The sequence below is a fragment of the Trachurus japonicus genome, chromosome 5, assembly GCF_045865225.1.
Source record: "Trachurus japonicus isolate A0001 chromosome 5, Traja_1.0".
Taxonomy (NCBI): Eukaryota; Metazoa; Chordata; class Actinopteri; order Carangiformes; family Carangidae; genus Trachurus; species Trachurus japonicus.
In genome coordinates, this window is record NC_140911.1 from 36,970,753 (window position 1) to 36,998,057 (window position 27,305).

Here is a 27,305-nt window from a genome sequence, read left to right on the forward strand (position 1 = left end):
GTTGTGCCGGTTAATCCAGAATGCTGGGTCTGCTACAAGCAGGATTTAGCCATGACCATGATACTAACATCTGTCAGGATCCAGTTTCAAGCTCCCAAACCCTGATGCAGGGAAGCGGAATATTTTTGTCTTACTTTGATAAAGAGGAGTGAAAAGCAGTTAATAGATTCAGAAGGTAAGTGTATAAGGAATTAATACATGCAGAGCATTTCATGGCCTAGAAAAGAGGTGTTTGATTACAGCTTATGTAACATGTTTTTCCACAGTCTGGATTCTACATGCTTTATACATGTGACGCATCTTTCCATTTGAGGACGTTCTGCATTTCAGAAAACCTTTTAAATATAATTAATGTTCTTTAGGAGTCAACATAATAGACCTGTTTGCATTTTCAAACCAAAATCAATCAGGAGCAATTATGCAATGTATGACAGTAGATTGTTCGTAGCTAGGCTCATGAACACAACCAATTGATTTGCAGATATATATCACAAGAAAGTAGAGTTTGATTGCTCAAAATATAATTATGCAGAATTAAAAGTAGGATACATGCTTTTATCCATATGCTGTCGACATCAATGCGAGGATCACATGGACTGTCATTGCTAATGCTATAATTTTATGATCTTGATGTTATTTATTGACGAGAGGTTGTTTGAGGTGATGTCCAAATCAGGTGACTTGTTTTAAAGCTCATTTCTTCTCAGTCAATGCTTTAAGACTCATCATGTCTTCTGATTACATACTGAATACATACATGCTTTTTAAGATAATATAAATATATGTTTTACTATACATACACAAATTATGCTGTGCACAACACCTCTATAAACCTTCAGATAAACATTCTATGACATTGATCAATGTTACACTACACAACCACCAGTTTAACAGAATTACACCCCCTCATTGCCTGCAGAACATGTTGTCAAAATATGACAAGTTGCTTTGTGAATATGACAGAGAGATAGCATGATTTTAACCTGGTGAAATCAGATCAATTTCAATGATCCTTCAACAAATATTAGATCAGTTAAAGCAAGAGAGAGCAAAGAGGACTCATTAAGCAAACATTAAAGAATGACTTATAGGCATCTTAATAGGTCTATTTAATTTACAACCAAATACGTGCTGACTTTTTGATCTCATCACCCTCTACTGTATGTTTAGTAATGATAAACAACTGCTTGCATGCTAAGATGAGATGAGGTTAACATTGTTCACATTGTGTGTGCTACAGTATGTTAGCATTGTTGTTGCTAGCACCTAGCTCAAAGGAGACCAGTGTCTAAATGGCTGCAGACAGAGCATTCATTCTTTTTAAACCTTTTTGTTTGTTTGTTGTATGTCAAGTTTTATGCATTTATTTTATGTATTAAGATCAAGCCCATCACCTCCAACAACAAGCTATGGGAAAGATGCAGCCTGGTCAGCATTAGAGGCTGCTCTGTGAGCAGAGATTCATTTTGACTCATTACCTCTGGCACTGAATAACTACCAAAATGCCAGGTCAGGTTTTAGCTCGATGCTGAATATCTGATGGAATTTTAATTAGTTGGAGGCCAAGAAATGCAGGACACAAACCTATTTTTATTTGCATTAGGATTAAATGTAAGCACAGACTGCATAGAAACCTTTACTTGTTTTTTGTTCTGAATAGCAAAAAAATAAATAAAAACCTACATCCAAAGAATAAATATTTTGTGATCCAAGTTGAGGATTTTCATGCTGCAGATGCCTGAATTTCATCATCAGAGTACCTAATGTTGTCCTTAACAAAAGGAAGTAACCCCATTATTTCATCGTTCACATTTTAATGACTACACCTTCATGACTGACTGATTTGCTGCTTTGGAACAAAAGCAGAAAATCCTTAGCTGTCACTGCCCCTCTTAGGAGATTAAATGTCCATCAAATTAATTTATTCTAGTTCCAAGACTGTATAGCCTCATCAGGCAAGCCATTAGGAAATATGAACAGGGGAACTAAATTTTCTAAATTGGGCCCCTCATCCAGAATCACACGCACACCGGCACCGTCATGACTACCTTCCCACCTCCTGGCTCTAATACCAGCAGCGTCAGTAGCCTATATTATTACAGGAACAAATTGGGGCAGAAATTGTGCACATTTTGGGGTAGCACAGTAGTGTTTTCTAATGTGGTAATAGTTATGGTCAGAAATGCAGCATTGCCTCTTTGCTCCTTTCTTTTTTCTCTCCCCTTTTTACTCTTGGTTTGCTTTTTGAGACCCTGATTGTTAGTGACTCATTTTGACTCAGTTTCAGGTGTGTTCTGACTGACCATTGTAGCCATACGGTTGGACGTAAGCGCTGTTGGAGCAACACTTTTTGTTCTATAAGAAAAGAAATAGAGAATTGATTGATTGATTGATTGATTGATTGATTGAAATGTTTATTTCGAATATGAAAATAAAGTAATAAAAAAAGAGAATAAGACAAAACATCACGATCAGGTTGAAATCACTGACTGTCTGAAGGCTGAACCATGCACATTTAGTACATTGAAGATACATGTATGCCAGAAGGCCAGTAGCCTAGTAATAAATGGAATAGTCACAATTGTAATATTGGTTATATTATCATAGCCTAGCAGCTAGCCTATTAACCGGGGGTGGCTCTCCATTCCAAAACACCTCCATTCCGACACCCCGCTGTTCCGACACCCCGCTGCCCCCCCCCCCCCCCCCCCCCCCACCCCCTCCTGCAGCTGTCCATGGTGCTGAACCAGGTGACGTAACATTGTTTACACGTGGCTTGTCTGCGCTGCTCAGGGACTGGACAGATCTGTCCCACTTGCTTTCTCTCCCGCTTTTATTTTGACGGAAAGGCCTGTCTCTCTCGCCCTGGATCCGTTTCCTTACCAAAACAGCGAGTCAACGGCCCTAGACTACCCTTCTTCAAGACATGCTGATAGAGGAATACCCACGTGGTTGTATGTAATTACGCAGCAGAGCACAGACTATCCTGCCTGTCAAGCCTCTACCAGGTCTTTTTACTAAACTTAACCAACTCCTTTCATCATTACCTAAGTCCAAGCAGTGCAACATCTTTTTGGGGAAAAAAATATGCTATTAAAGGAATTGTCGGAAAGGCAGGATGTTTAAAATTTTCTTAAAAATACCGTCATTCCGACCATAGGAGGCAAAAATTGTCAGAATGATGGGACATTTGATAGAAAATTAAGTGTTGACATTTAGACAATTACAGTGCGTTCACACCGGGCGCGAGGTGAATTTTTCGCACAATAAGATTACATACAAAATCAATGTACAGACGCAAATGGACGCAAATTTGTGCCAGCGGCGCGAATGACGCAAATGAAAGTGCTAAAGTGACGAGTGCACAAGTGCAAGATTGAATTTAATTTGATTGCACGATGCCCCAATAAAGTGCACGATTGACTTAAATTGCACTATCCCATAGCACACGATTGCACATGCAGATGTGTGTCCAATATTGCACAAAGTTTGTATACATAAATGTATTATGCACACACCACTGTATGAAATTGAGATACTACATATACACAATACAGAAAAGGAAGGAAAAAAGAAAAAAAAAGAACACATACTGGTGCCCCATACAATCAACCAATCAGGCGAACATACAAATCTAGACTTCATGATCACATGGTCTGATTTTGTAATACCTTAAGAGCTTTGGTAAAAGAGGCAAGAGTTGTATAGTGCTGTTATATCTATCGCTCTGGTGCTAGGTTTTTGGTTCCAGGTCTGGGATGCACGGAAAGAAAATACACCTTGACCAAAAGCACTTTTCCTTGTGGCTGTTTTAGGATTTCAGTGTTTTAACTTGATGGCCTGTGCTGTTCAACAACGTCACTGAGGAGTTAGTTAAAGCTGGCTTTGTTTCAGATGGTTGGTCCTCTCAGATTGTGTTTTGTAGCCTACCTGGATTGATCCCTTAGCCTGAGCTGTTAGGCTATAGTTTTATATGCCCAATATTTCTCAACTTTCAGAAGTCTGACCGTCTCTATATTTCGGTGCTGTAGGGTTTGAATTGCAGTCATATATGTGTGATGTGGTGGTTTATTTCAGGCCATTATTGTTTTGTCTTTGTCTTGGCATTTATTTCCCACCCATTTGGCAGGTTACCCTATCTCGCCACGTCACCTGTATGCTACTGACTTCACGCCTTTCTTCTGGAATAGCCTACTGAGTTTCTAGTTCTCTGGAAATTTATGGACACAATGTGATCAATCAATCTCTTTAATTCATGTCACATAGAGAGAGACTTGTTCTGTGGAATGACCTGCTCTGCTTTACATACAAAAGGAGCAACAGCTGCTGACTCATGACAGGGCTGATTGAAACACTCATACATTTACTTGTTGATAAATAACCATGAGCTTGATTATGATCAGAAATAGGCCAACAATTACTTGGCACCCCATCCCTCTAATACTCGAGTTATGATTATGTATGGTGGGATACGAATCAGATTTATCTGAAGCATTGCATCATTTAGACCATGTCAGTACTGTGTGAAGTATCACAGGCTATTTAAAGTTTTTATAAATTGATCACATTATTTCCATACATAGGAGAGCACCACTTGCTCTGCACTATTACTGGGGTTTAAAGGGATATTCCGGCATAAATTTAAGCCGTGGTCCAGAGAGATGAAGTCTGCTAACCGCTAGCTTCTCTAGTTGTAGCAACGTTAGCAATGGCCGCACCATAATAAACAGCGCAGTATATGGATCCACTATCCACCGATCAAAAAGCCACTTACAGCCACAAATAATGCTCAGAACAACACCAAACGTCATCAACAGTACAAACAGGGTCCCAGACTCCCAGCCCATAATACGAGGCATCAAACATCTGTTAGCTTAGCCTGGTTTCTATTGAAAAGAGACGGAAACAACTCACCCTTTCCGTGTCCAGCATAGAGTCCAGGCACCGACAACACACCGAGGCCGACTGGCAGCACAGACATCTGGTTTCAGCGGCCACCGACCATGGATGTATTACCGACAGGCAGTGACCACCACACTGACCACTTGATTCCCCCAGGTCCAGCATTTAGACTTCACCAGCTTTCTCCCTCCGTCACTTTTAGCTCCCATTTCCAGCACATAGCCTCCACCGCAGCTGCCCCTCTTTCACTTTTCTCCTCCATTTTCTTCAGCTCGTCTTCAGTAAACTCAGTCTCAAACTGATATTGGCGCCCATCGAAATGAAACCAGTCGTTGTTGTTCTCAAACTCCATAAACTCAACCGTGTCCGTGATGTCTCCTTCAACTAAATTACAGACAGTCTCTTCCGGGGGGCAACGAACGGCGTCCTCGCGCGTGTGACGTCGCACTCGCGTCTAATCTCGCGCTTGTTTACGTTTCTCTCCGTTCATTTCCCTGTGAATACTCCATAATAAAAAAAAACTTTAAAAAAAAATACTCGATAATAACTTTTATAAACTGATAGGCAAGATACATAGGAACTTTGGCTGCATTTAAATGGAGTAATACGCGTACGCATTCATCCTTGAGCTGCGGGAATACTTCACTCGGTAGTCGCCTCCACGTCAGCTGACCTGTAACAATGGCTGTAACAAGCAGACATCACAGAAGGGACAACACGGCTGAGAAATGCAGTTTGAGAACAACAACGACTGGTTTCATTTCGATGGGCGCCCCTATCAGTTTGAGACCGAGTTTACTGAAGACAAGCTGAAGGAAATGGAGGAGAAAAGTGAAAGAGGGAGAAAGCTGGTGAAGTCTAAATGCTGGACCTGGGGGAATCAAGTGGTCAGTCTGTGGTCACCTGTCGGTGGCCGCTGAAACCAGATGTTTGTGCTGCCAGTCGGCCTCGGTGTGTTGTCAGTGCTGCCTGGACAGATGCTGGACACGGAAAGTCGCTGCATAGCGTATAACTGGAGGAGAGTGGGTGAGTTGTTTTCGTCTCGTTTCAATAGAAACCAGGCTAAGCTAACAGATGTTTGATGCCTCGTATTATGTGCTGGGACCCTGTTTGTACTGTTGATGACGTTTGGTGCTGTTCTGAGCATTATTTGTGGCTGTAGTGGCTTTTTGATGGTGGATAGTGGATCCGTATACTGCGCTGTTTGTTATGGTAGCTATTAGAAGCTAACGGTTAGCAAACTTCATCTCTCGAGGGGGGGTCTAACTCGGTGTTATCGTGCGTTGGACCATGGGTTAAATGTACGCCGGAATATCCCTTTAACTGTGGGTTATTATCAACCATTCCAGCTTAAGGTTTTTCAATGAGGAATTATTGAATTATTCCATTGTATATTAATTTAATTAATCTAAATAGATAGGTAAAGGAAACATTCATCATTCAAGCGAAATTGCGAGCACAAATATTGTAAAACATTTCTCCCTTTAGTTTGAAAAGAAGTTATGACTGAGAAGTGTGTGACTCATTTCATTCAGTTTAGGTTCAATACTGTGTAACTGAACACAATAAGGTGAAGGGTTAGGGTCTAACTAACTTCCTATACAGTGCCTAGTCTGTACATCAGGCAGACTGTGAGAACAGCCGTGTGGGATAACTCTTTGTCTTATGCTGGTGTCTGCAAAGAATAATCAGTACGAGACTGAATCAGATGGAATTAAGTTAAATATTGACCCTGAAACATCTGACTGAATATGCTTTATAAAATGTAATGATCTTAACTGAGGAATCTTCCTATTGCAGCCACTGATTAGTGAACATAGTTTTCTGTAGCTCTTTTAGCTGTCATTTTTTTCAAACAGCACTTTTATTCAGTTTTTCATGCTTTTGTTTGTAAATGTGATGTGACTGATAGTGTGTTGTCATCCCCATTTTTACAACTCATGATGTCTCGCTCCACTGTCTGTGACCCTACTTCTGTGCAAATACAAACCTTTAGAAATGGTCTGACAGTATTTTGTTCATAAGGTCAGGCTTCCCTAAAATGAGGTCAAAGATGACGTACAGACTAGTAACGAGGGCAAAGATGACGCTGGCTGGCCACTCAGTGCACCAAGCAGACGTTTTAAAAGGTGAAACAGAGCAGATATTACATGACTAAATTTGTGGGATGTATATCTGCAACCTCTCAAAGCATTCAGAAACTCAGAAATTCACGCACACAGAGCCCTGCACTGAACATTGTGATGATAAATTAATTCAAATGGCCCATTAATAGTATTTGCTTGAAAAAACACTGTACACTCTGGACAGGTCGGCAGTGTCACTGGTCATTCACGCCTACGATTAAGAGTTGCCAGTAAACTCGTTGTGCATGTATTCTGAGTGTGGGGCAAAGCTGGAGAACCTGGAGGCGCAGGGGTAGAACATGCAAATGTTGATGTCGACATATTATCAAATCTGAGCTGGGCATGCACTGATCACAGCACAAGATGTCCAATCAAAAACTCTCCAGCTGTACTCTTGATTCCTGCATACATATAAAAGCATACAGTATCTCTGGATTCTCTGGGTTGTGGTTCACTGGGTACGTTTACATGGACAGTTTCAATCGGTTTCAGAAAGGTTTGGGAGACCAAACCGATTGAAAATACTTCATGTAAACACCTCAAACCGTTTCAATTACCCCAAACCGGTTGAAATTCCAACCAGATTGAAGGGGGTGGTTTAAACCTTTTCTAAAGAGATCTGTCTGTCATGTAAACACTTGAAACGGGTTGATCCCTGGCTGCGTTCGTTCGGGACCTGGCGTACGTACGCACGCACGCACGCTTGAGCACGTACGAGCCGTGCCTGCCTGGCTGTCACTCACGTGAAAATGTCCGTGTAATATGGGAAAATGTCGAGCAAGAAATTTCATAACGGACTGGCGGGTCATACGGAAGTTCTGTTTCCACTTGTTGTCCGAAAATTCATGCAGAGAGAGGAGGAGGAGGAGGAGGAGGAGGAGGAGGAGGAGGAGCAGGAGCAGGATGAAGCGGTGCGCCGCCGGTGTTGTGCCGAAAAGAGACTGCCTGCCCGGTTAGTCGTTTTTCGGCAGGTAGCCTCTTTTCGGCACAACACCGGCGGCGCACCGCTTCCTCCTCCTCCTCCTCCTCCTCCTCCTCCTCCTCTCTCTGCATGAATTTTCGGACAACAAGTGGAGAGACTCTCTCTTCTCTTCCTGCTAAAATGAGGAACATGCCACGCTGCTGTTTAATACAGAGAAATAGTATAACAGCAAAGACTGCGCTCAACAAACGATGTATTTCGGCACAGCTGTAGCACTTCCATAATCAATACTGTTGTAACCATAGTAACGCAATCACTCACGGCTGCGGGCACATTCGAAGCGTTTGTTTCGTCGGCGCATGTAAACACCCAACCAGTTTACTTTTTTAACCCATGTATACGCTCAAGCTGAAATCTTCAAACAGATTGATTTAAACCAAACCTTTCTGAAACCGTTTGAAACTGTCCATGTAAACGTACCCACCTGTAATTCAAACAGTTTCCTTGGTCTTGTCAAATAAGAACTCTGACAAAATGTTCAGAGTTGGCGAGGGATCAGCAGCTGTATTTTTGTCCCTGTCCTCTTTCCCAGGGGCACTAGTGTGTGAGTAGCTGTGCAGGTACTGTAAGTGAGCAGGTCCTTGTCTCTTTTTCCACAACTGTCACTTTCTATCACTCCAATATGGAGCTTTCAACCGCTGACCCACACTGCATGATGCAGACTGGGAGATTGTACATCCTTACTGCTTTTAGTAGCTTGGAAATATCTATGAATGGCGGCCAATCCTTCAAAAGTTGGCACTCCATTAGAGCTTTTGGTTACGTGTAACCAGTGAGTCATATGTTGATGCAATACAAGCTTTTCGAGCAGTAAGACATGAACAGGGCTGTTCTTGGCTGTGGCTGCTCTCGCCTCTTCTTGCTCTAATTAATCTCTGGCTATTTTAGAGATACATTTTACACAGTACACAGTGGACTCTTTGTATGACCATAAACCTGTCTACCTTGTTTTGTATATCTTTTTTGTTTTTCAGTTGGTGCGGAGGAGCCATGGGCAAGGCGGGGAGTAAAGTCCTGAGAGAGGCCTCAGTGGACGGGGTTCAAGCACAGGTAAGGGAACAAGCTGTGCCAAACTCCTTCCTGCACAAAATTATTCTGCTCAGTTGATAAAGGCACACAGGAAGAAAGTGCATTCAACCGAAACACTAGAACCGCCGTGAGGTCATTTTGACCTCTCTCGCTTCTTAAAATACATGTAACTCTGTTTGCATAAAAACCCTATGTCTCCCAGTCGATGACTTTTCCTAAAAGTGTGTTCTACATCATCTTATGCGTTTTCACGATTCTAGTATAAAAGAGAACGAAAAATAGTGTGATTTTACCTAGAACCGCCAAGTGGTCATTTTGACCTCCATTCATTCTAATGCAAAAATGGTAAATGGACTGCATTTACCATTTTAACCAGCCAGACACACAGCTCAAAACACACCCTGCCTCACATACTGTACACACACACACACTTTACAAAAAACAACAATAGACATTGCTAGGCAACCAAGGTGTAAAGCTTTTGGTTGGTTTATTTTTTGAATAGTGTGTGTATATAAAAATGTATCAAATTGATTTTCCAATCATTCCAATCTGGGCTAAAGAATGTCCATAGTCACTCAGTTTGTCAGTTAGTTAGATAGTTAGTTATTTTAGTTAGCCATTTTGACCTCATCCCACAACAGGCCCTATAATTACAAGACTGTCACTGGAATATTCGGTCATTTTTTTCTAAATAGAATGTGAAAAAACCCTGATTATATGAATTTTGCCACAATAGGATTCCTTTGTTTTAGCGATGTAACACTGTAATACAAATTCAATTCAGTTGAACTATCAATGGAATATTACATTGTTATAATGGTGCGTTCCAGGCAACCTGTAACTCGTGTTTTTCCGGCCTGTACCTATGGTTACCCATTGGAACGTACAGTCAAACTTGTAACTTCCCACCTGTGAACTCGCACTAGATTGATGTACTCCCAGTTCCCAGTTGTAACCTATGGTTGGAACTCGTAACTTGCCTGGAACGCTACAAAGTCCTAAGTGGTGACATGAAGTCATGACTTACGAGTTCAGATATTAGAAAGCTGTCAAACAGATAAAAAATGAACATTGCTCATAAACATTGAATTATTTCAGTCCCTTGCTCTCATGAGAAATGGACATGAATTCAGAAATTTGTAACAATTTTGTTAATTTTTATACACACACTGTTTGAAAAATAGAAAAATAAAGAGTTGTCTATCTTGGTTGCCTAGCAATGACTATTGTTATTTTTTGTAAAGTATGTGTGTGTATATGAATGTGAAGCATTACTATAAAGTGTTTTGAGCTGTGTGTCTGGCTGGCTATATAATGTATATGGCTATAAATGCAGTCCATTTACCATTTTTTGCATTAGAATGAATAGAGGTCAAAATGACCTCTTGGTAGGAGTAGCCTACCTGGAATGCTGGCGGTTCTAGTGTAGGCTACATTAAACTGCCATGACAGCTTTTGAGACTAGTGGCTAGGCTAGGCTAGTGGTTTTGAGACAAGACCTTGTTTGTGCAAAAAGGACTTGCTGCTGTACTCTACAGCTGTTACAGGTTATGTAACCAGGATCAGCCGCAGTTTACTTTCACACTTATCTTTCCCACATCACTTCATCTTGCTGTACCTTCAGTCATAAAAATAGTATACATCACTCAGCTTTGCACAAACCATTTATGTCTTGTGATTAAGATGAGTAAAGGAATAATAGTCACTGAATGTACCCAATGACGGATAAAGAGCCTATTTATTGCCAAGACTGGTTTTCTTTATATCTTATTCTTCAATGGCCATTGGTAGATATTAAAAGGATAAGTACTTTAGCATGAGCAGATCTCATCATATCACGGTATATCATCATATCATCCAACCATAGAGGCCACTGTTATATAAGAAGATAAGATGAGCATGGCTTAGTAACCATAGGTATTACCCCTGAATATAAAAGTCAGATGAGATGATGTTTTTCAAGGAAGAAAGAATTTAGAATATCTTTAAATATTTCTTTACATATTCTGTTTTTTCTCATAATAATAATATAGGACATAGACTTTCCGTCTATATTTATCTTCATTTTTATCATAATAAATGACCTGAGAACTGACTGTGACACTGTCCACTGGCCTTCGGACACTATGGTGCTAAACAATGGAGAGGCTCCTCTTCAGAAAACCTGGTGACAAACCAGCTAGGAATGTCTGAGTGTTTTTTTATGTTAATTGCCCACTTCATATTCTCTACTCTTTACTGAGGTAGCATATCTAATCAAACCTGAACCTGATTATGGTTTTAGGCATCAAATTATCAAAATTGAAAAAATAAGAAATTACATTAAATGAATTCCTTTATTAAGATCAGTTTATTTTTGAAAGGTTAACAGTCTCTCTATGTACAAAGAGGTCCAAAAAAATCTATCGATATTTTACTATTCACTATATGGGGTATCTTATTCACAGATCTTGAAATATGTGTTTACACTAAAGAAAACCATGGATTGGTCAATATATCAGATAGTTGAAACTCTCAGATCTCGTAGTAGCCCGACAAATCCAGCATGAGTCAGGCAGAGCGGTCTGTGTGTCAGCTGGCAGTGGATTGCGTGAACAAGTCAGAGTGCATCTTATCCTTAGCCATTATCTGAATTCCCCTCGACATCCCAAATTGTCTGTCATCCCCTGGCCCAGTTGATCCAAACTCGCTGCACCCAAGTGATTGTACTTTTCAGCTCATGCTCCAGCTAAAAAAAGCAACACACTATCACCCCATCTCAACTTGTTTTGGCTGAGTGGGTACCATCTTTGTCAGCTCGTGCGGCTCGGTGGTGGGCTCGACAAGGCGAAGCCGGACTGGAGTGAATTGATTCACTAGGATTAAGGATTAAGATTTCCCCCGGCCGCTTTGGTGGAGTAAATCTGGGGATTATGATGTCAACAGCCTGTGGCTGCAGCAGAGGAAATTGAATTGTGAGGGACGGGAGCAGCAATGGCCCAGAATTACGGCACTGTCGGTGAGAAGTCAGAGCTAGAAGTCCATGTCTGTGCCTTTCTCCTTCTCAGGAAAACTCCATAGGACACCATTCACTGCCTTTGGGTTACAGGAATCACTAACAGTGAAGAACTAACTCAGAGCAAATGTCTCGGATGTTGATTGAGTGATAAGAGGATTTCTGTGTCACTGGTAATCCATCCCGCTCTGGCCTGTGAAGCATCAGGTGGTGAGTACCGTTAAGTGCAACAGGGATCACTTGTATGCGAGCAAGGTGACAGGGATTTCTGGTGTCTTCTCTTTTAACTGTGCTCAGCTGATGATATGGAGGAGAATATGTCCGCTCAGATGCTGTGAATATGGGAATCCCCCTGAGGTGTTTGAGTCCAACAGCTCGGAGCTAACTGCTGTGTGTTGTTGCATGTCTGTGTGTACTTTAAGCCAACCCCTGCTGTGGCCGCTCCCGCCGCTACCGTCAAATTTGAAGGACTGACAAAGGTTGGCAAGATGAAGGTGAAGTGGACCCAGCTGGGTTTGGTCTTCTTCCTCATTCTGTCCCTGGTGATGACCGGATGCTTCTTCTGGCAGTATCAGCTGCCAAAGGTTCAGCCAGGTAAGGCCCAGCACAGGTGCTGATGGGTAATGCACCATGGTGGATTACGCGTTGTAAACACTGTCTTGAACCTGTGCAACCGTTACCATAGCTTTTCTTGACATCTAAGGTGTTTAGGATTTTATTTTCAAACCACATCCTGCCATGTAGATTTTTTTTTAAAAAGAAAGAAATTATGTCAAGTCATTTTTTTGATTTAGCGCAGCTGAAGTTTGTTCACAAACTAATTTAAATTTAGATTTAAACTTAATTCTGACCTGCGATTTCATTGTGACGTGACTGCTGTCAGATTTGACCATTCATGAGACTTAAAATATAAATCCTTTGAAATGGATGGTGCATGATACAAACTTTTGCCAACTGCAGTAGTTTGTTGTTGTTTCTAGTTTTGCATTTGTTAATTATTGTTTTGTTTTTTTTAAGTATCAAACAACTTTCTGTTTTGTTTTAATCTAATCATCAGTTCCTGCTGCAGTGCTGATTACCTGTAGTCATTTTTCCTTGTTAAGAGATACAGATCTTGTGACTGACAGATAAAAAAACACATTTCTTATTGTGTGTGTGAAGTAAATTGTTAGCCCCCAGTTGTTGTGTTTACTTGGGGTTTGTATAATTAGCAGCATCATAACAAGTTTAAGTTCTCAGAAGGCAGTGTCAGCTAAAACTGGGAAAACAATAGGTGCTAAACAATGAGTTGATCATTTTTCCTTTACTCAAGTCAATACAAGTTGGATTTAAAAAATAAAAAAAGGAAATTTGCCAACTTACAACACTGACACAAAATAAAATGGTTTTAATTTATGGTGCATTTATTCTTGGAGAATCAGTGCAAATGACAAACTCTAGCTGCACAAAAGGAGCTTCACATCTTAAGTTTGGTTTGAACTGACAAGGCTTTCAGCCTCAGTCCATTAATTTCACACCCTCCTCCTCACTCACCTGCTCACCCGTTCCCCATTTCCTCACTAACTCCCTCGTCTATATGCAGGTCTGTTTCCACTTACTCTGTGCCAGACTGTCTTTGTGCCATGTGCCTTATCTTTCCAGCACCCAGTCCCCTGCCCGCCTGTTTGATCCTGCTTGTGTTTTGGACCTTGTCAATGTTTTTTGGGATTTAATCCAAACCTTTGTACTGATGTTTTTAAAAGACTCCTTTGCCATGCTCTCAGGTCGATTTTCTGAGAAACATGTCGACAGTAAATGATAACATCTCATCTGGCTCCTAACTGACATCTCACCAAGAAAATACTATATACTTGCTTAAGTGATGCCTACTTTTGTGACCCCTCTCTGTATGATTTTGTATGAGTTAAAGAGAAATCAGGATTAGCATTAATAGGAAAGCGCAGCTCCCTGCTGGCAGCTCTGATTCATATTTTTTATGCACTAATGCATCTCTTTGTATCCCAAAAAAATAAATTTTCATTTATAGTAATCCTTTGTAATGAAAATGCAAGTGTGGCCGGAAGCTCCTGTGAGACGTACTGTTCATCCACAGTTCACAGTGGGATCGGGCTGCATCCCTTTTGATCAGTGATTTGTACATCGCACATCTTGCCAAATTGTATCGCATAAGATCAGCAGGGTTCATGAGGAGACGCCGAGCGTTAATGAAGCCATAAGCCAGACTGATTACTGCATTATACCAGCTTTTGTGCCATCAATATTCTAACAAACATCAAGTGGGACCGACTTACAAAAGCTCACTCCCCTTTTACTTTTCCCACTTTCTCTTTCTTTTCCTTCCTTCCTCTTCTCATTTTCATTTTCTTGGCGGCCAGATGACGCGATGGGTCGCAACGCCAAATTGGAGATGACTTGTCCCCGCTTCCCTGAGCCCCTCCCACTGGAGCATCCTATTCCCAGTCTGAAGGAGGCGCTGGAAAAGGTGAGGAGTCATCCATCATGCAAATCTGCGGTCGCATTTCCATCATGCACTCACTCTGAAGTCTGAGGAAATTTACAGGCCAGGCCGTCGTAATCCTTCACACCAAATGCTGCTGCAGTTGACAGAAGGAGATTAAAGATATAGTGGATGAAATACTGAGTGTCCGACCGAGTGAAAGGTTGGGTTTAAGTACGCAGGGCGCAACAGTGTTCCCAGCTGATGGACTAACAACTCATCAACACTTCAGCACCCTGGCTGTTGAGGTGTGGGTGCTCATTAGTGCTGACGACATGTAATGAAGTTGAGCAGTGGGTTTGCCAGTTAAATTCCAGTTTGCCTGCGCAGAGAAGAACTTCTTTCATCTTTGCGTCAACCACACAATTTTATAACCCAACTGATAATGAAAGAAAACATATGAAGTGAACCTTTTGATATTCATTTCAGTTAAAAGCTGTTTGCTGATCAACTGAAGATTTAATTCAATCTTTGATCAGTCAATTTCAATGAAGAATATTTTCTACAGAACCACATGCTTTTGAGTTACAGTTACCTCACTTTGTTCTACAATTGTGGACGAGGTATTCAGATCAGATCCTTCACTCGGTTAGGAGAAGCAGAGAGATGTGAGTGACTTGCTGCTGTGGAGTGAGGCAGCAGGAAGAATGCTGTAATCTCTTTAAAGTCTACTCAAACAGCCTAATGTATGTCGAAGTGTACACTTTATTCTTCAGTGCTATATCTTCTTCCCAGCATTGCGCTTGTATTACGCCAGATCTGCTGAATGAATCATAAAAGAGATGTATTTTTTTGAGGCTGGCGCGTGTTTGTGCTTTTCCGTGCTGCTCAAACAAAGCAGTGTCCTCCAAGCATAGCCTACAATGCACTGTGTGGGCTCTGCGTCTTTCTATTTCAGCTCATTCATTCTGAATTTGCAAAAGACGTTCTCCTTCAGTGTACAGTGTTTCATTTTCTTTTATTTTCTGTGTCTTCTACAAACCACTAAAATGTGTAGTAATGCATAGGTGTGGTGTACAGTAGTTCAGTGGTTAAGAAAGTACTATTTCAAAGGAAAGTTCTGTTTAGAGAGGAAAAATAGTGTTTCAAAACTTATTTCTTGCTGGTCCCATCCACAGTAGTGCATCACTCATGCTTCCAGGCTCCTTGCTGCCTCCTGACTACTATCTGCTGAGGTAAATGTGCTGTAGGAAACAGACTGATTACCTCAAACAACCCCACAAAAATATTCCAAACTACTATTTTCAGTTCACTGTAACTTAAACATTAGAAGCACTTGCTCTGCAGTAATAGTGCTCCTGTGAGTTGAGTATTGTTATTTAGGCTATGACATTATTGAATTCCTAATACTGATACATCCAAGCAGCATTTCACTGTAGTAGCTGGTCAGTGTGTTTACAGTTTGGACCGGCGACAGTTCCCTTACAGAACAGTACAAAGGGTTACGAGAATAATCTGAGGATTGCGGGACACAGTAATTAATGGGCTAGGGAGAAAGAAAACAAAGTTCTGCCTCAAATGTGTACTTATGAATTCATCTATTCTTTCAACTTCCCCTTTTTTGCTCAACGTTGCATATTTTTACTTCTTTGGGCCTCAGATAAAAAATAAAAAAAAGTTAAACTAGCTGAGGAATTTAGAAGGGAGATATCTCTCTGCTGGAGTTGCTAACAAGTCTCTAACGTCTGAAACACAATAAGAAGCCCCAATTAGACACAACGGTTTGCTAAGGGGTCTGAAGTGGAAAAGATTGGGAACTAAAGCACTGGTTTTAACAATATATTATATTTTATGAAATCGTGTTTTTCCGTGAAACTAATATTTGTCGGACAAATGTTGTGGTGTGAAACATAGAATATCTCTTTCATAGATCTAGTGGATGGTCACATTAGTGGTTTAATAATAACCCATTCGCAGACCAAATGAGGGGCATTCAGCTGCCTCCTGTGGTTTCTTCAAGGAGATAATCATTAATTAGTACAATTAGGTGATGGTTGTATTGTATTAGTAATCCTTGTGGTCATGCTGAGGAGGTTAATAATAGAAGAGTTCATTTGCAAAAGTGGATAAGTGCCATTTTGGAAAAAAATGAGCTGATGCTTTTGGATTATTCTTTGCATAGTGTTGTTTTCAATGATAAAGCTTTATTTTATTTTTTTTAGCTACGTCTGTTTTGTTACATCTCATCTCCTTGGTCAAAGCCACTCAACTTTGGTTTGACTGATATCACCTGGTGTAAATAATAAGCCTATTTGTTTTCTAATGGAATTGCACCAAAATGCTTCTTGTTCATGTTGAACATCTATTATTTATCACTGTCATTTTAATATGTAACACATACATTAATTATCAGTCGATGAAATTCAAATATCCAGCATCAACAGGTGGCATGCTGCTGTGTGTTGGTTCTTTGGATTAGCTTGATGCCTGATTTATCTGTATCCTCACATCTGTACCATGTCTCCTCTAGGTGGATCTTTTGCTACGTCAGAACGTCAACCCCATCGGCCTTCCTGCTCTCTCGGCCATTGTGATTTTGAACGACACTGTTTTGTGGACGGGTAACTTTGGAAAGAGGAATGCCAGTGACCCTCTCTCAGGACCTCCCAATGAGTACACTATCTACAGGTGAGTAGATAGATCACAGGACTGTAAGGTGATGCTATGCTATATTTAGATTATGGTGACTAATCACAGCCACCCTGGACCTCCGTGTGTACAACAAGAGCTGATGATCACTCATCAAACATCTGATGCCGTCTTTTCAGGGTTTGGTTTCCTTATCTTTTCATGCTCTGCTCAACCACAGTGTCTCTGGCGTAGATGACGTAGGGTGGGTTTTGTAAACCCATGGGCCCTCTTGTGGGGAAATCCTGCGGCACCACCGCACTGCCGAGGATTTTAATTTTTTAATTTTTTTGGTTTAAATCAGGGGCGGGCTGGTCATAGGGAGGTTCGGGGCGATATTTTTTTTTCCCAGCATGGCCACGCCAAGACCCGCCTTACTCCACCTCTGATTGGCTGACCACTGCAAGGCTAGCCTACCTGCATCTTACCCTAACCTTAACCACTCCCTTCTTCATACCTAAACCATAGACTGTAAAAAGAATGGACGTAGCACCGTGACGTCACCCATTGGTTTGGGGGAGTCTGTTTTGTGCCTCTACTATGGGGGTTTGAACGGCGCCATCTTGGATTTTAGGTGGAGTCTACTTGCCATATTTGGAGAGGTGCAGCGTTTAGCCGGCTGAGAAACCTGCCCACTGAACTCGAAGCAACCAATTAACGGCCGGTAAAGTCTCTGTGAACCTGTCACTCAACGTAATTTTTTGCGCGAATTTGAAGCGCAAACAACACTAAAATGGCCATACTGGGGAAAAAAATTCTGCGTTCGGGACGCGGTTGACTGCGGCTGCCTTCCCTCGCAGCGGCAGGTAGCACAGAGTGTAACGTCCGACTGGGTCACTGCATTATGTTGTATATTAAGGGGGGATACGAGCGGGCGCGGCCCCTCCCAATTTGAGCTGATCCATGCATCTATTACCTACATCAAATTAAACAGCAGAAGCTGGTCTACACCGTGTAAAAGCCATGTTTTTATGACCCAAACACAGCCCAAACACTACTCAAACAAACAACTAGACATCAAACTTCATGAAGCACCTCTGTGTGGACCCAGTCGCCACATTTCTGGCTGTATCCACCTTTTTCCAAACGTCAAAAACGTAAGCCTGTTTTGCCGGTTTCGCTCTTCCGGTGGAATTTTATGTTTACGTTTCCATGGTTTCAGTAGTCGCGTATTGATAGATATCACGTGACGTCACACAGCGTTCGCAGCCGGTCACAGCGCCATCTTGGGTACCGACTTCCAAAGGCAGTCTATGGGCTGTGACATCAAATCTCACAAAAATAGTGGATAAACCTTTTTTTATTACATGGCTCTATTGAATGTCGTATTCCGATAATTTATTGATATTTCTGATATTTATTTACATCTTGATTTTGCATTTAACAGTCTGTTATTCCTGTTTAACAGATCGTTGCTAAGTAAAATACACCGTTGCTAGGGACGCCGCTCTGATCAGCGCAGCACAGAAAAGAGAAACTATGCAGGATATTTACTTTGTTTCATTTTTACCGTCATTAAACAGCTTGGGAGACATGTACGCCAAGGGAGGCTGCCTCACTCTACTGAGTGTGAGCAGCACGTAGGTTCACGTTGCTTTCGTGAATTGTAAACACACAGACGCCCCCTCGGTTTTAGCGTCCAGCAGTTTAGCGGCTAATTCAACAGCAGTGATGGATAACTGTACCGGAGAGGCTCAACATGAGCTTCATCTGAGGAATTAACAGCAGCTTTTACCTGACGGGAGACCGACGCCTGAGCTACGGTAGCTAACAGCTAACAGCTTTTACCTACTTTCTCTCTCTCCCTCCCTCCCTCCCTTTCTTATACACGCACACGCGCGCACACACACACACACACACACACACGGCCCAGGTTGTCTGTCATATCTGTTGTAAACCTTGTAATAACAGCTTGTTGAGTACAGTTAAAACTATTGCTGCCTCGGTTTGAGTGTGGATTAATAGTTAACGGTTTGTTTAATGTGAGTGGTGGTCATCACGTCCTGATGAGTTGGGTTTTAATAACAGCTGAGCTGATAACGTAGCTGTGTAGATGGCGTGGATTGTGATGAGAAGGTGTTGCGCATATTAAGACTTATTTGTGCAAACCATTGTGCAAAACCTGTTTGTTGTGACTTTTTGCGTGATAAGATGATTTGCCGAATTCTTCTTCCATTCCTGCAGCCTTTTGTCTCAATGTTAACGGTGGCAAAATGTCCAGATATTTTATTACTTTATGAAAATGTCTGTGAGTTAAAAAAGAAAAAAGAAGTGGGCTACGCATTTTTGATTTGATTTGGCTTTTCGTGTATTTGGTTAAACACATATAAGTAACAGGAGAGAGACAGTGAGCGAGAGAGAGAGAGAGAGAGACGAGGAGAGAGAGAGAGAGGTCCGCTGGGTGAGCTAGATTAAGTTTTAACAGGAGAGAGAGCGGCGCACCGCGCTGTCAAAGATCGTCTCAGCAGAAAGGTGCTGGAGGTGTGTGCTTTCAAGGCAAGGCCATCAAAATGAGAAATATCCATATCCAAACTACATCAGGCAGCAGTCTTCTAGTCAGAGAGGATGTGGCTGCACTGAGCTGAATAGAGGTTAACTCAGTGTTCGGTACCCAGCATGGCGGCGGCCAGGTGGAACGCACCGTGACGTCACCTACTGATAAGTATCTATAGTTGTAAATTTCCTCTTACTTTTGCTGTCTTGCAGTGAAAAGTTTGTTTTATGGGTAAATCCCATAGACTGTGGTAAATCCACAATATTTCCAGTTTGAACTTTGACCGGTGTTACATCTAAATCAGTCCGGACGGGCTTTAGGAGCGGCGGAACCTTTTTTTTTTTTTTTTACTTTTTTTTTTTAAGTTGTAGCAACAACAACATTTCAGTCTTTCCAGCTCACATTTGTTACAACAGTAACAGCACACTTTATCAGAATCAACCACTGCAGAGATAATGTTCATACATCATTTGATAGAGGTTTTGAGCTTTAGCAGCATCATTCTTAAGGACACTCATCTAAAATGTGATTTTTTTTGGGGGGGGGGTGCGAATATTTTAATTTTTTTTTTTTAAGTCAATTTTTTTGGAGTTTTTGCCTAATTTGATAGCACAGTGAGATAGACAGGAAAGGGGGAGGCAGAGAGAGGGGGAATGACATGCAGGAAATGTCTGCCCGACGTGGGATTCGAACCAAGGGCGCCTGCGTTGAGGAATGTAGCCTCTACATGGGGCGGCCGCCTTAACCACTGTGCCACACACCGCCCCAATTTTATTTCTTTTTTCTGTGTGCCATCTTCATTTACTCTTCACCAGTAACACATACTGAAATTTACACATCTCAGCAATTTCATTTTTTTTCCCCCTTTACTATGACACCAAAAGTATTCAAATAGACCTATTGCAATTCTAATCACTGTCATGGACTGCGTTTACATGCACTTCAGTACCCCGATTTCAATCGGGTTTTTTAAGTACCCCGACATTGCGCTTCCTGTTGTAAATAATAAACATGAATGAAACACACACGCACGTAAGACGCAGTAATCAGAAACCGGGATACTGTATTTATCATGTATACAGGGATACTGAATAACCGGGTTTCTCTAACTTCATGTAAACACCATACCCCGAATTTGATCAATAATCGGGGTACTTAAAAAACCCGATTGAAATCGGGGTACTGAAGTGCATGTAAACGCAGTCACTGTTCATTCTTGATGAATGAATGGCAATGTGGCCCGCGTGGGCCCCTTTGACCTCAAAACCCATGTGGAATACAGCCCAGCTACGCCACTGCTGCCGGTGCTGCAGAGGAAGCAATGTGTTTTCATTATGTGATGAGCATTGTTATCATCCTGAGTCAGTGTAATGGGTCCTTGAGCTCTGGATATAAATATCATTCAGAACTTGCACATCCGCCCAGGAGCTCCTGACTTAGATGAAGCTGCACAATGCTCCTGCTGAAATTCAGGGTAGTGGTCTAGCAAAGGTCAGGGGTGGGTTCAGGGACAGGGGTCTGGGATCCATACAATAAAATGAGCTAATATCAGCATGTTATATTCGCTCGATACCGTTACCATGGTAACCATCTTAGCTTAGTGGCAGCATGCTAACCTTAACCCATTGCAATTGTAGTGGGAATGTAATTAAACTAAAGTTTGATCAATTTTTTAGATCCTGCAGTTGCATTAACGCATCATGGTAGCATCTTTAGCTGGGTTCTCTCTGATCAATGTCAACATCCCCAACTCCTTTAGATTCACCTATTGAACATGTGAAGTCTCCAAGAGCCCACTCAAGAAAAATCCTGATGATGGTCCAAAACTGTTTTCACACAGCCACTGCAACCGCAAACTTATCCACACATTACCCAGAGGATCTTTATGTGAGGATGCGAATATCTAAATTATTAAATAGACTTCAGCCTACCAGCTCATCTGTGATTGAGCTGATGTGTGAGTTTGAGCAAGTCAATGTCTGGAGAATTCAGAGTGAATGGGCATGTTTGTTGATGGCACTCTTAAGTGTTTTTACAACTTTAACCAGGCATCACTCAAACCAAAAATGAGTGGTCGCATCTGAAATACACCATCTCTGGTCTTCTGCTACGTGTGTGTGAAAGACATTATGCAGCCATGTTCATGGACCCAGCACTACATCTCAGCCTGTGATGTTTATGTGTAAGATTGGAGGAATGCTCCCAACGCTTGATGACTGGGTTAGTAAAGGAGCAGTCCCACAGAAGTTGAAAATCAGTTTCTGTTCCTGCTAAATTGTCCTTAGTCCTAACTTTGAACAGAAATAACAACCATACGTAGAATAAAGACCGTATTGTAGAACACACATCCACAGCATTATGCAACATGCAGTAGGTATCTCTAAGCAGCCATAACAGCTGTGTCTTTAGCACACGTCTTATTCTGAAGAGGTGACATTTAAAGGTGGATCCATACAGATTTATTGACATCCTGGTGCTGTGAGGCATTCACAGCTCCTTCTGAAAGGACGCGAGCACCATTTTAGTAATTTTTCATAATAAAAATTGTTTTTGCTACAGCTGTCAGTTTTTTTCTGTGCAGTTGGTCACAGTTTATGTTACATCTATGAGCTTTCATTGTGACAAGGAATTATGGCAGCAGTGCTCTGAGCCCAGAAATGACTGGAAAAATCCAGATGTTTAGCAGATTTACTTAACCTCAACAGCAATCTCATGGTACAACACTAACTTTAGTTTTATAATCCTAAACAAAATGTTAATTAAATAATATGGGACTTTAATGATTTTGATTTTTGAGATGATGCAGTATCATTATTAATGCTTCAGTCTTTTTTTCCCATTTCAGCCCAGGTAGACAAACACACAATACAACGTTCAGGCACTTAAGAAACATGAGCACCAATCATTGAACACAAAGCACTGCTCACTGTCAAGGTTAAGTAACGAATCTCTGAGAAGTGGAATAGGTTTCTAAATGCTGGGGTGTTTGTTTGTTTGTTTCTTCAGCTGCATTTTTTTCAGCAATTGATTTTCCAGAGACAGTTTTAAAATTGAATTAACAGTTTGTTTTGCTGTCAGACTCCACGCACTCATGTGCATTATTTTGGAAAATCTGTCTTTCTGTTATCTAAAAGCTTTTTATCTAAATCCCTGTCTGGTTTTGCAAGTGTTTGTGGCAGCGTAGGCATTTCTAGATGTCTGGAAACAGGGTAGGGTTTTAAAGAGAAGGAACTGTCAGCGTGTACAGAGACATAGTATACAAACTGATGTCAGTTCACAAACTTAACACATGAAAAAGTCTTCACATAAAAAACTGGAAATGGTTCAATAACAAATCTGTTGCCTTAGGTATATGTTTTTAAACTGACTGTTGGAGTTTCAGTTTCTTGTTGAACACTATTGTTGTTGTTAGGTCTATTTACAACAAGTTCATCCTTAAAAAAGTTTCTCTAACCAATAAAGCAGCTATTGCACAATTTGTTGTTTCCTTTTATTACATTTCAGACTTTGCTCTGTTACCTGTCTTTCAGAATTGCCAGCCTTTCCAAAATCTTCCCCACCCTGATGCTGTACAGACTATGGGAGGACGGGAAGATCACCTCCTTGGATGACCCTCTGGAGAAATATGTGGAGAACTTCACCATCAAAAATCCTCTAGGGAAGACGCGAGACTCGGAGCTGAAGTATGTGACAGATGGTCTGATATTTCTGGACAGCGGGGAGGTTCAGATCCGCTCCTCTTCAGTCACCCTGCGCAGGATGGCGAGCCAGCTCTCCGGTATGTGGAATTATAATGAAAAATTAAACCTGAGAACTATGTGAACTGTGGTAATGACTGAAGTAATTCTGGTTCCCGTAATCATCAAAATCTTCTCAAATATGATTTGCATTACTTTGACATATATAATGATAAATCTCTTGAAAACTACAGTTTCTACAAAAGCATCGTAGAGCCATGGTGGGTTAAAAAATTGTCTATAATTTTGTATTTTCAAATTTAAAGTTGCTAATCTATGAGTAAAAACTCACGACATCAAGTCATACATTTGCAAGAATAATCACACAACTTGCAAAGAGTGTGTGTTGTTAAAGATGAAAAAACTCACCGAGCATTTTTAAACATTTAACATGAAATTTCTCATGGAAGATAGACAGACAGACTTTATTGTCTGTGATAGTGGCAGAGCTGTTTAGATTCCCAACATCCACGTATCCAGACAACTAAAGAGTGGATATGGTCATTCATAAACAGGCTTATGTTTATCAGAAGGGGTTTTTAAATGTACAGTCACACTGCTTAATGAATTTAAAGACAAAATTAGAGAAGAGAGAAGAGAAAAGAAAAGAGACGAGAAGCCAGAGACGAGAAGTGTCAGAGTTGGACAGACTTGGACCCACAGAGCAGAACGGAGGCAATGGATCCAATAGACGGTGTTTACAGTATTAGGGAATAACTCAAGGAATAACGCCGGAACGACAGTCAAAGACGCAGACAAACTAACAAAGACACAGAAGGAGAGCGGGGTGTGTAACCACAAGAGGAGGTACGAGACACAGATGATGATAATTAACAATCAAGCGAGAGGCGAACTAGACAGGAAATGGAGAATACACACAGGGAAACAAAATAAAAGACACGCAAGAAGCACAAGACAACAAAAGAACACATCAAACTTTACGGGCCATGACAAGAAGAACCATAAATCAGCATCAACGCCAAACATAGTGACTGCGTTTTGAGATGAATGGTGACAAGTTCAACAAAAATACCCATCAGACTGCGACGAAAAGTGAAGAGGGTGGAGAAGACAGGGAAATGTCTGCTGCACACAAACACAATTGAGCTGTGGGTGGTCCATGTTTTTATTTGCTGATTTTTCATTGTGTTTTGTCCATTTAACATTGTTTTCCTGGGGATGGTTCCAGGCCTGCCCAGGAGACTGAGGGCCACAAATCTGCTTTGGAAAGGAAAAACACAATCTGCAATCAATCTGCTACAAGATGACGTCCTTGTTGCAGACCCAGGCACCAAGTATGATTTGTTTGGCTGTGTTGATTTTTTTGAATCATTTCGTCAATATGTCAGTACACAATCATCCTGTGCAAATCAGAATAGGCAATTGTGTGAAAGCGCATGCATTCCTTTCTTCATAACTGTCATTTTAACGTTTTTTTTTAGTGTTGCACTGTTAAAAATATTAAATATCATAAATTCACACGTTTATTTCAAATATTGTCTCTAAATAATGTGACAAGCTGACAGGATTTGAGGTGTCTTTTAATTGAATGCTAAATTATTATATCTTGCCCTCATGACAGAAATATGATTAAATAGTTCAAAGCGTCTGCTCGCTGTAACTTCATTCAGTTTGGAAAATACTTAACTAGCTTTCCGTGACTTCCTTCCCTCCAGATGTCACTACAGCAACCTGGCCTTCTCCCTGCTCGCTCATGTGTTGGCCGAGCGGGTGGCTGGCGTCGACTACCAGCGTTGGATCACAGACAACATACTGGACCGGCTGGGGATGGAGGACACCGGCTTCGACATCACCCCGGGGCTGCAGAGTCAAATGGCTGTGGGGGTGTACTCCAACGGGAAGGCAGCCCCGCTCTATGACCTGGGTTGGTACCGGCCTTCAGGCCAGATGTTCTCCACGGCGGCAGATCTGGCCAAGCTCGCTATGATGCTGCTGGGCGCTTATCACCGGAAGCTGCTGGAGCCGGACTCACTGAAGATCATGCTGACTCCGCTCTTCAGGTGCGATAAGGACTACTTTGCCAACCGTACCGGGACGCCGTGGGAGGTAAACGAGCTGCTGGGCTACGAGATGGTGAGGAAAGACGGCGATCTGGACGGGTACTCGGCCACGTTCTCTCTGGTACCCAGACTGAAGCTGGGCCTGGTGGTGCTCATGGCTGGCAGCAGGTCTCAGAACCAGGATGTGGTCACCAAGGCCTACAACTACATTATCCCAGCTATAGAGAAAGCCTTCAGGGAGGCCAAGAAGATCCTCTCTCCTCCCCCAAACCCAGAACCTTACATCGGTTTCTTCACTTACGGCAACATCACCTTCTATGAAATCAAAGCTGGTTCAGATGGAGTTCTGGTCATGCAGCAGTTTGGGCCTCAGATTGAGGAGCTGATCCCAGAGAAGTACAGGACAATAAAGCTCAACTACCTGGTGGACCGGGTGTTCAGAGTGGTGTTTGAAAAAGAGTACCCATGTGTTTTGCAGGTCGGCACAGCGTCTGTGTCCCTGGAGGCCCAAGATGGCCAATTATTTAACTTCTACATATTTGACAAGCGCGGTTTGTCCCCTGGCTTTGATGCTCCAGGACTGAATACGTACAACGTGGTGAGAATAGCCCGCAGGCCAACCTTCTCAAGCTGAACAGCTGCGATGCTGCGGTCTAAAGACAAATGGTATGCCCTTGGGATGTGTGAATGACTGTAAATAAGGGAGGCTGTGAATATTGAAAGGCCACATGGAAAAGTTGGAGCAACAGATTTATAAAGAGCACAGATGCTTGATGCTTGACACAGAAAGCGAATTAATTTCTCTTCTGTAAGATGTATATGAGCGTCCTCCTCGCACTCGTCCTTCGTTATGCCTCCTGACTTAACGTTCACATTATGGTGCTTGTGTTTCTCCTGCCTTCATCAAAACAGTTGTTGTGTTGTCTTGGTCTGCTCTGTCCTTGAGTTTTTCAGTGCGAACAGCTGAACAATGGCTCACGACAAACACTTGCATACATTTCTTGGGCCAAGATTGCAGTTCCATGAAATCATCACCTCATGCATATGTATCCTTTCATCAGTGAAGAAAATATTTAATATCTTTGTGTTATTATTGTGGCAGGTGAACTCAGAACATGTCCATGGCCAAATGTGAATATGAATCACTTTTAATATACAGTAAGAAGGATGTATCCATGATTCAATACCAACAATGATGCACTTACATGTGAATAAAATGCAAAACATTTTTTTGGCTCACCAATAAGCGGCGATTAAGGACAGAGAGGCTTTTGGTTGCCCGTGTGACACTTTCCTGTGTAATCCCTGAAAATGGACTCCAATTCATACCAGCCCTCGAACACCAATATGAGTAATACACTGCCTCCGACTGCTACAGGATATTGACAGACTCAAGTGTACAGAAATAACCCTCCTGAGGGTAAAGGCTGATGTTTTACCTTTTTTATAATAGGTTGATCTTCTGGGGATGTGATGGGAATGGAACAGAAATTGAAAATGTTGCTCACTTTTGAAGCATCAGTTGCGGCAAGTGGAATCGAGGGGCATGTGAATGGATGCCAAGAAAATAAATTTGCTTTATCCCTCTTTGGGTGAAATACTGACACTGACATTCAACAATACAATCAAATGTTATCACAGCCCACAGAAATAATCTTGTTCTGATAAATTGTGGGGAGGAACAAAAAACAAATTATCTCTTGGGTCAGTATTGTAAAAGCCAGACTGGAACAACTCCACCAACATGCAAATTATACCACGTGTTGATTCTTTACCTTTGAGTGTTGTTATTTTAAGTAAGCTGTAACATGAGGTTTACAAAGCCTTATAAAAGCAGTAATCACACAACGCAATCAGCACAATGAGTGACAGAACATCAGAAGTAACCAGA

The 27,305-nt window shown here is 41.6% G+C and overlaps 1 protein-coding gene across 3 annotated transcripts; it reads left to right on the forward strand.

Moving 5' to 3' along the window:
• On the forward strand, positions 1-27,235 carry lactbl1b (lactamase, beta-like 1b). Of its 3 annotated transcripts, none has more exons than XM_085777744.1 (8): positions 1-175; positions 8,985-9,060; positions 12,460-12,631; positions 14,413-14,519; positions 17,005-17,162; positions 23,187-23,434; positions 24,583-24,688; positions 25,070-26,400. In XM_085777744.1, the coding sequence occupies exons 2-8, from the start codon at positions 9,001-9,003 to the stop codon at positions 26,046-26,048; spliced, it is 1,830 nt and encodes a 609-aa protein (XP_085633870.1). In that variant the 5' UTR covers positions 1-175; positions 8,985-9,000; the 3' UTR covers positions 26,049-26,400. The 3 variants fall into 3 exon arrangements, with proteins under 3 accessions (XP_085633870.1, XP_085633872.1, XP_085633871.1); XM_085777746.1 differs by lacking the exon at positions 1-175 and adding an exon at positions 12,090-12,247 and having other exon boundaries at positions 8,982-9,060; XM_085777745.1 differs by lacking the exons at positions 1-175; positions 8,985-9,060 and adding an exon at positions 11,474-12,247 and having other exon boundaries at positions 25,070-27,235.
• Positions 27,236-27,305: the final 70 nt, after the last annotated feature.

Bases quoted from the DNA above. Each gene is read 5' to 3' on its own strand.
- lactbl1b (XM_085777744.1), top strand. From the start codon at position 9,001: ATGGGCAAGGCGGGGAGTAAAGTCCTGAGAGAGGCCTCAGTGGACGGG. The intron at 9,061-12,459 runs GTAAGGGAACAA...GTGTACTTTAAG, and splicing joins TGGACGGGGTTCAAGCACAG to CCAACCCCTGCTGTGGCCGC. The intron at 24,689-25,069 runs GTATGATTTGTT...CCTTCCCTCCAG, and splicing joins GTTGCAGACCCAGGCACCAA to ATGTCACTACAGCAACCTGG.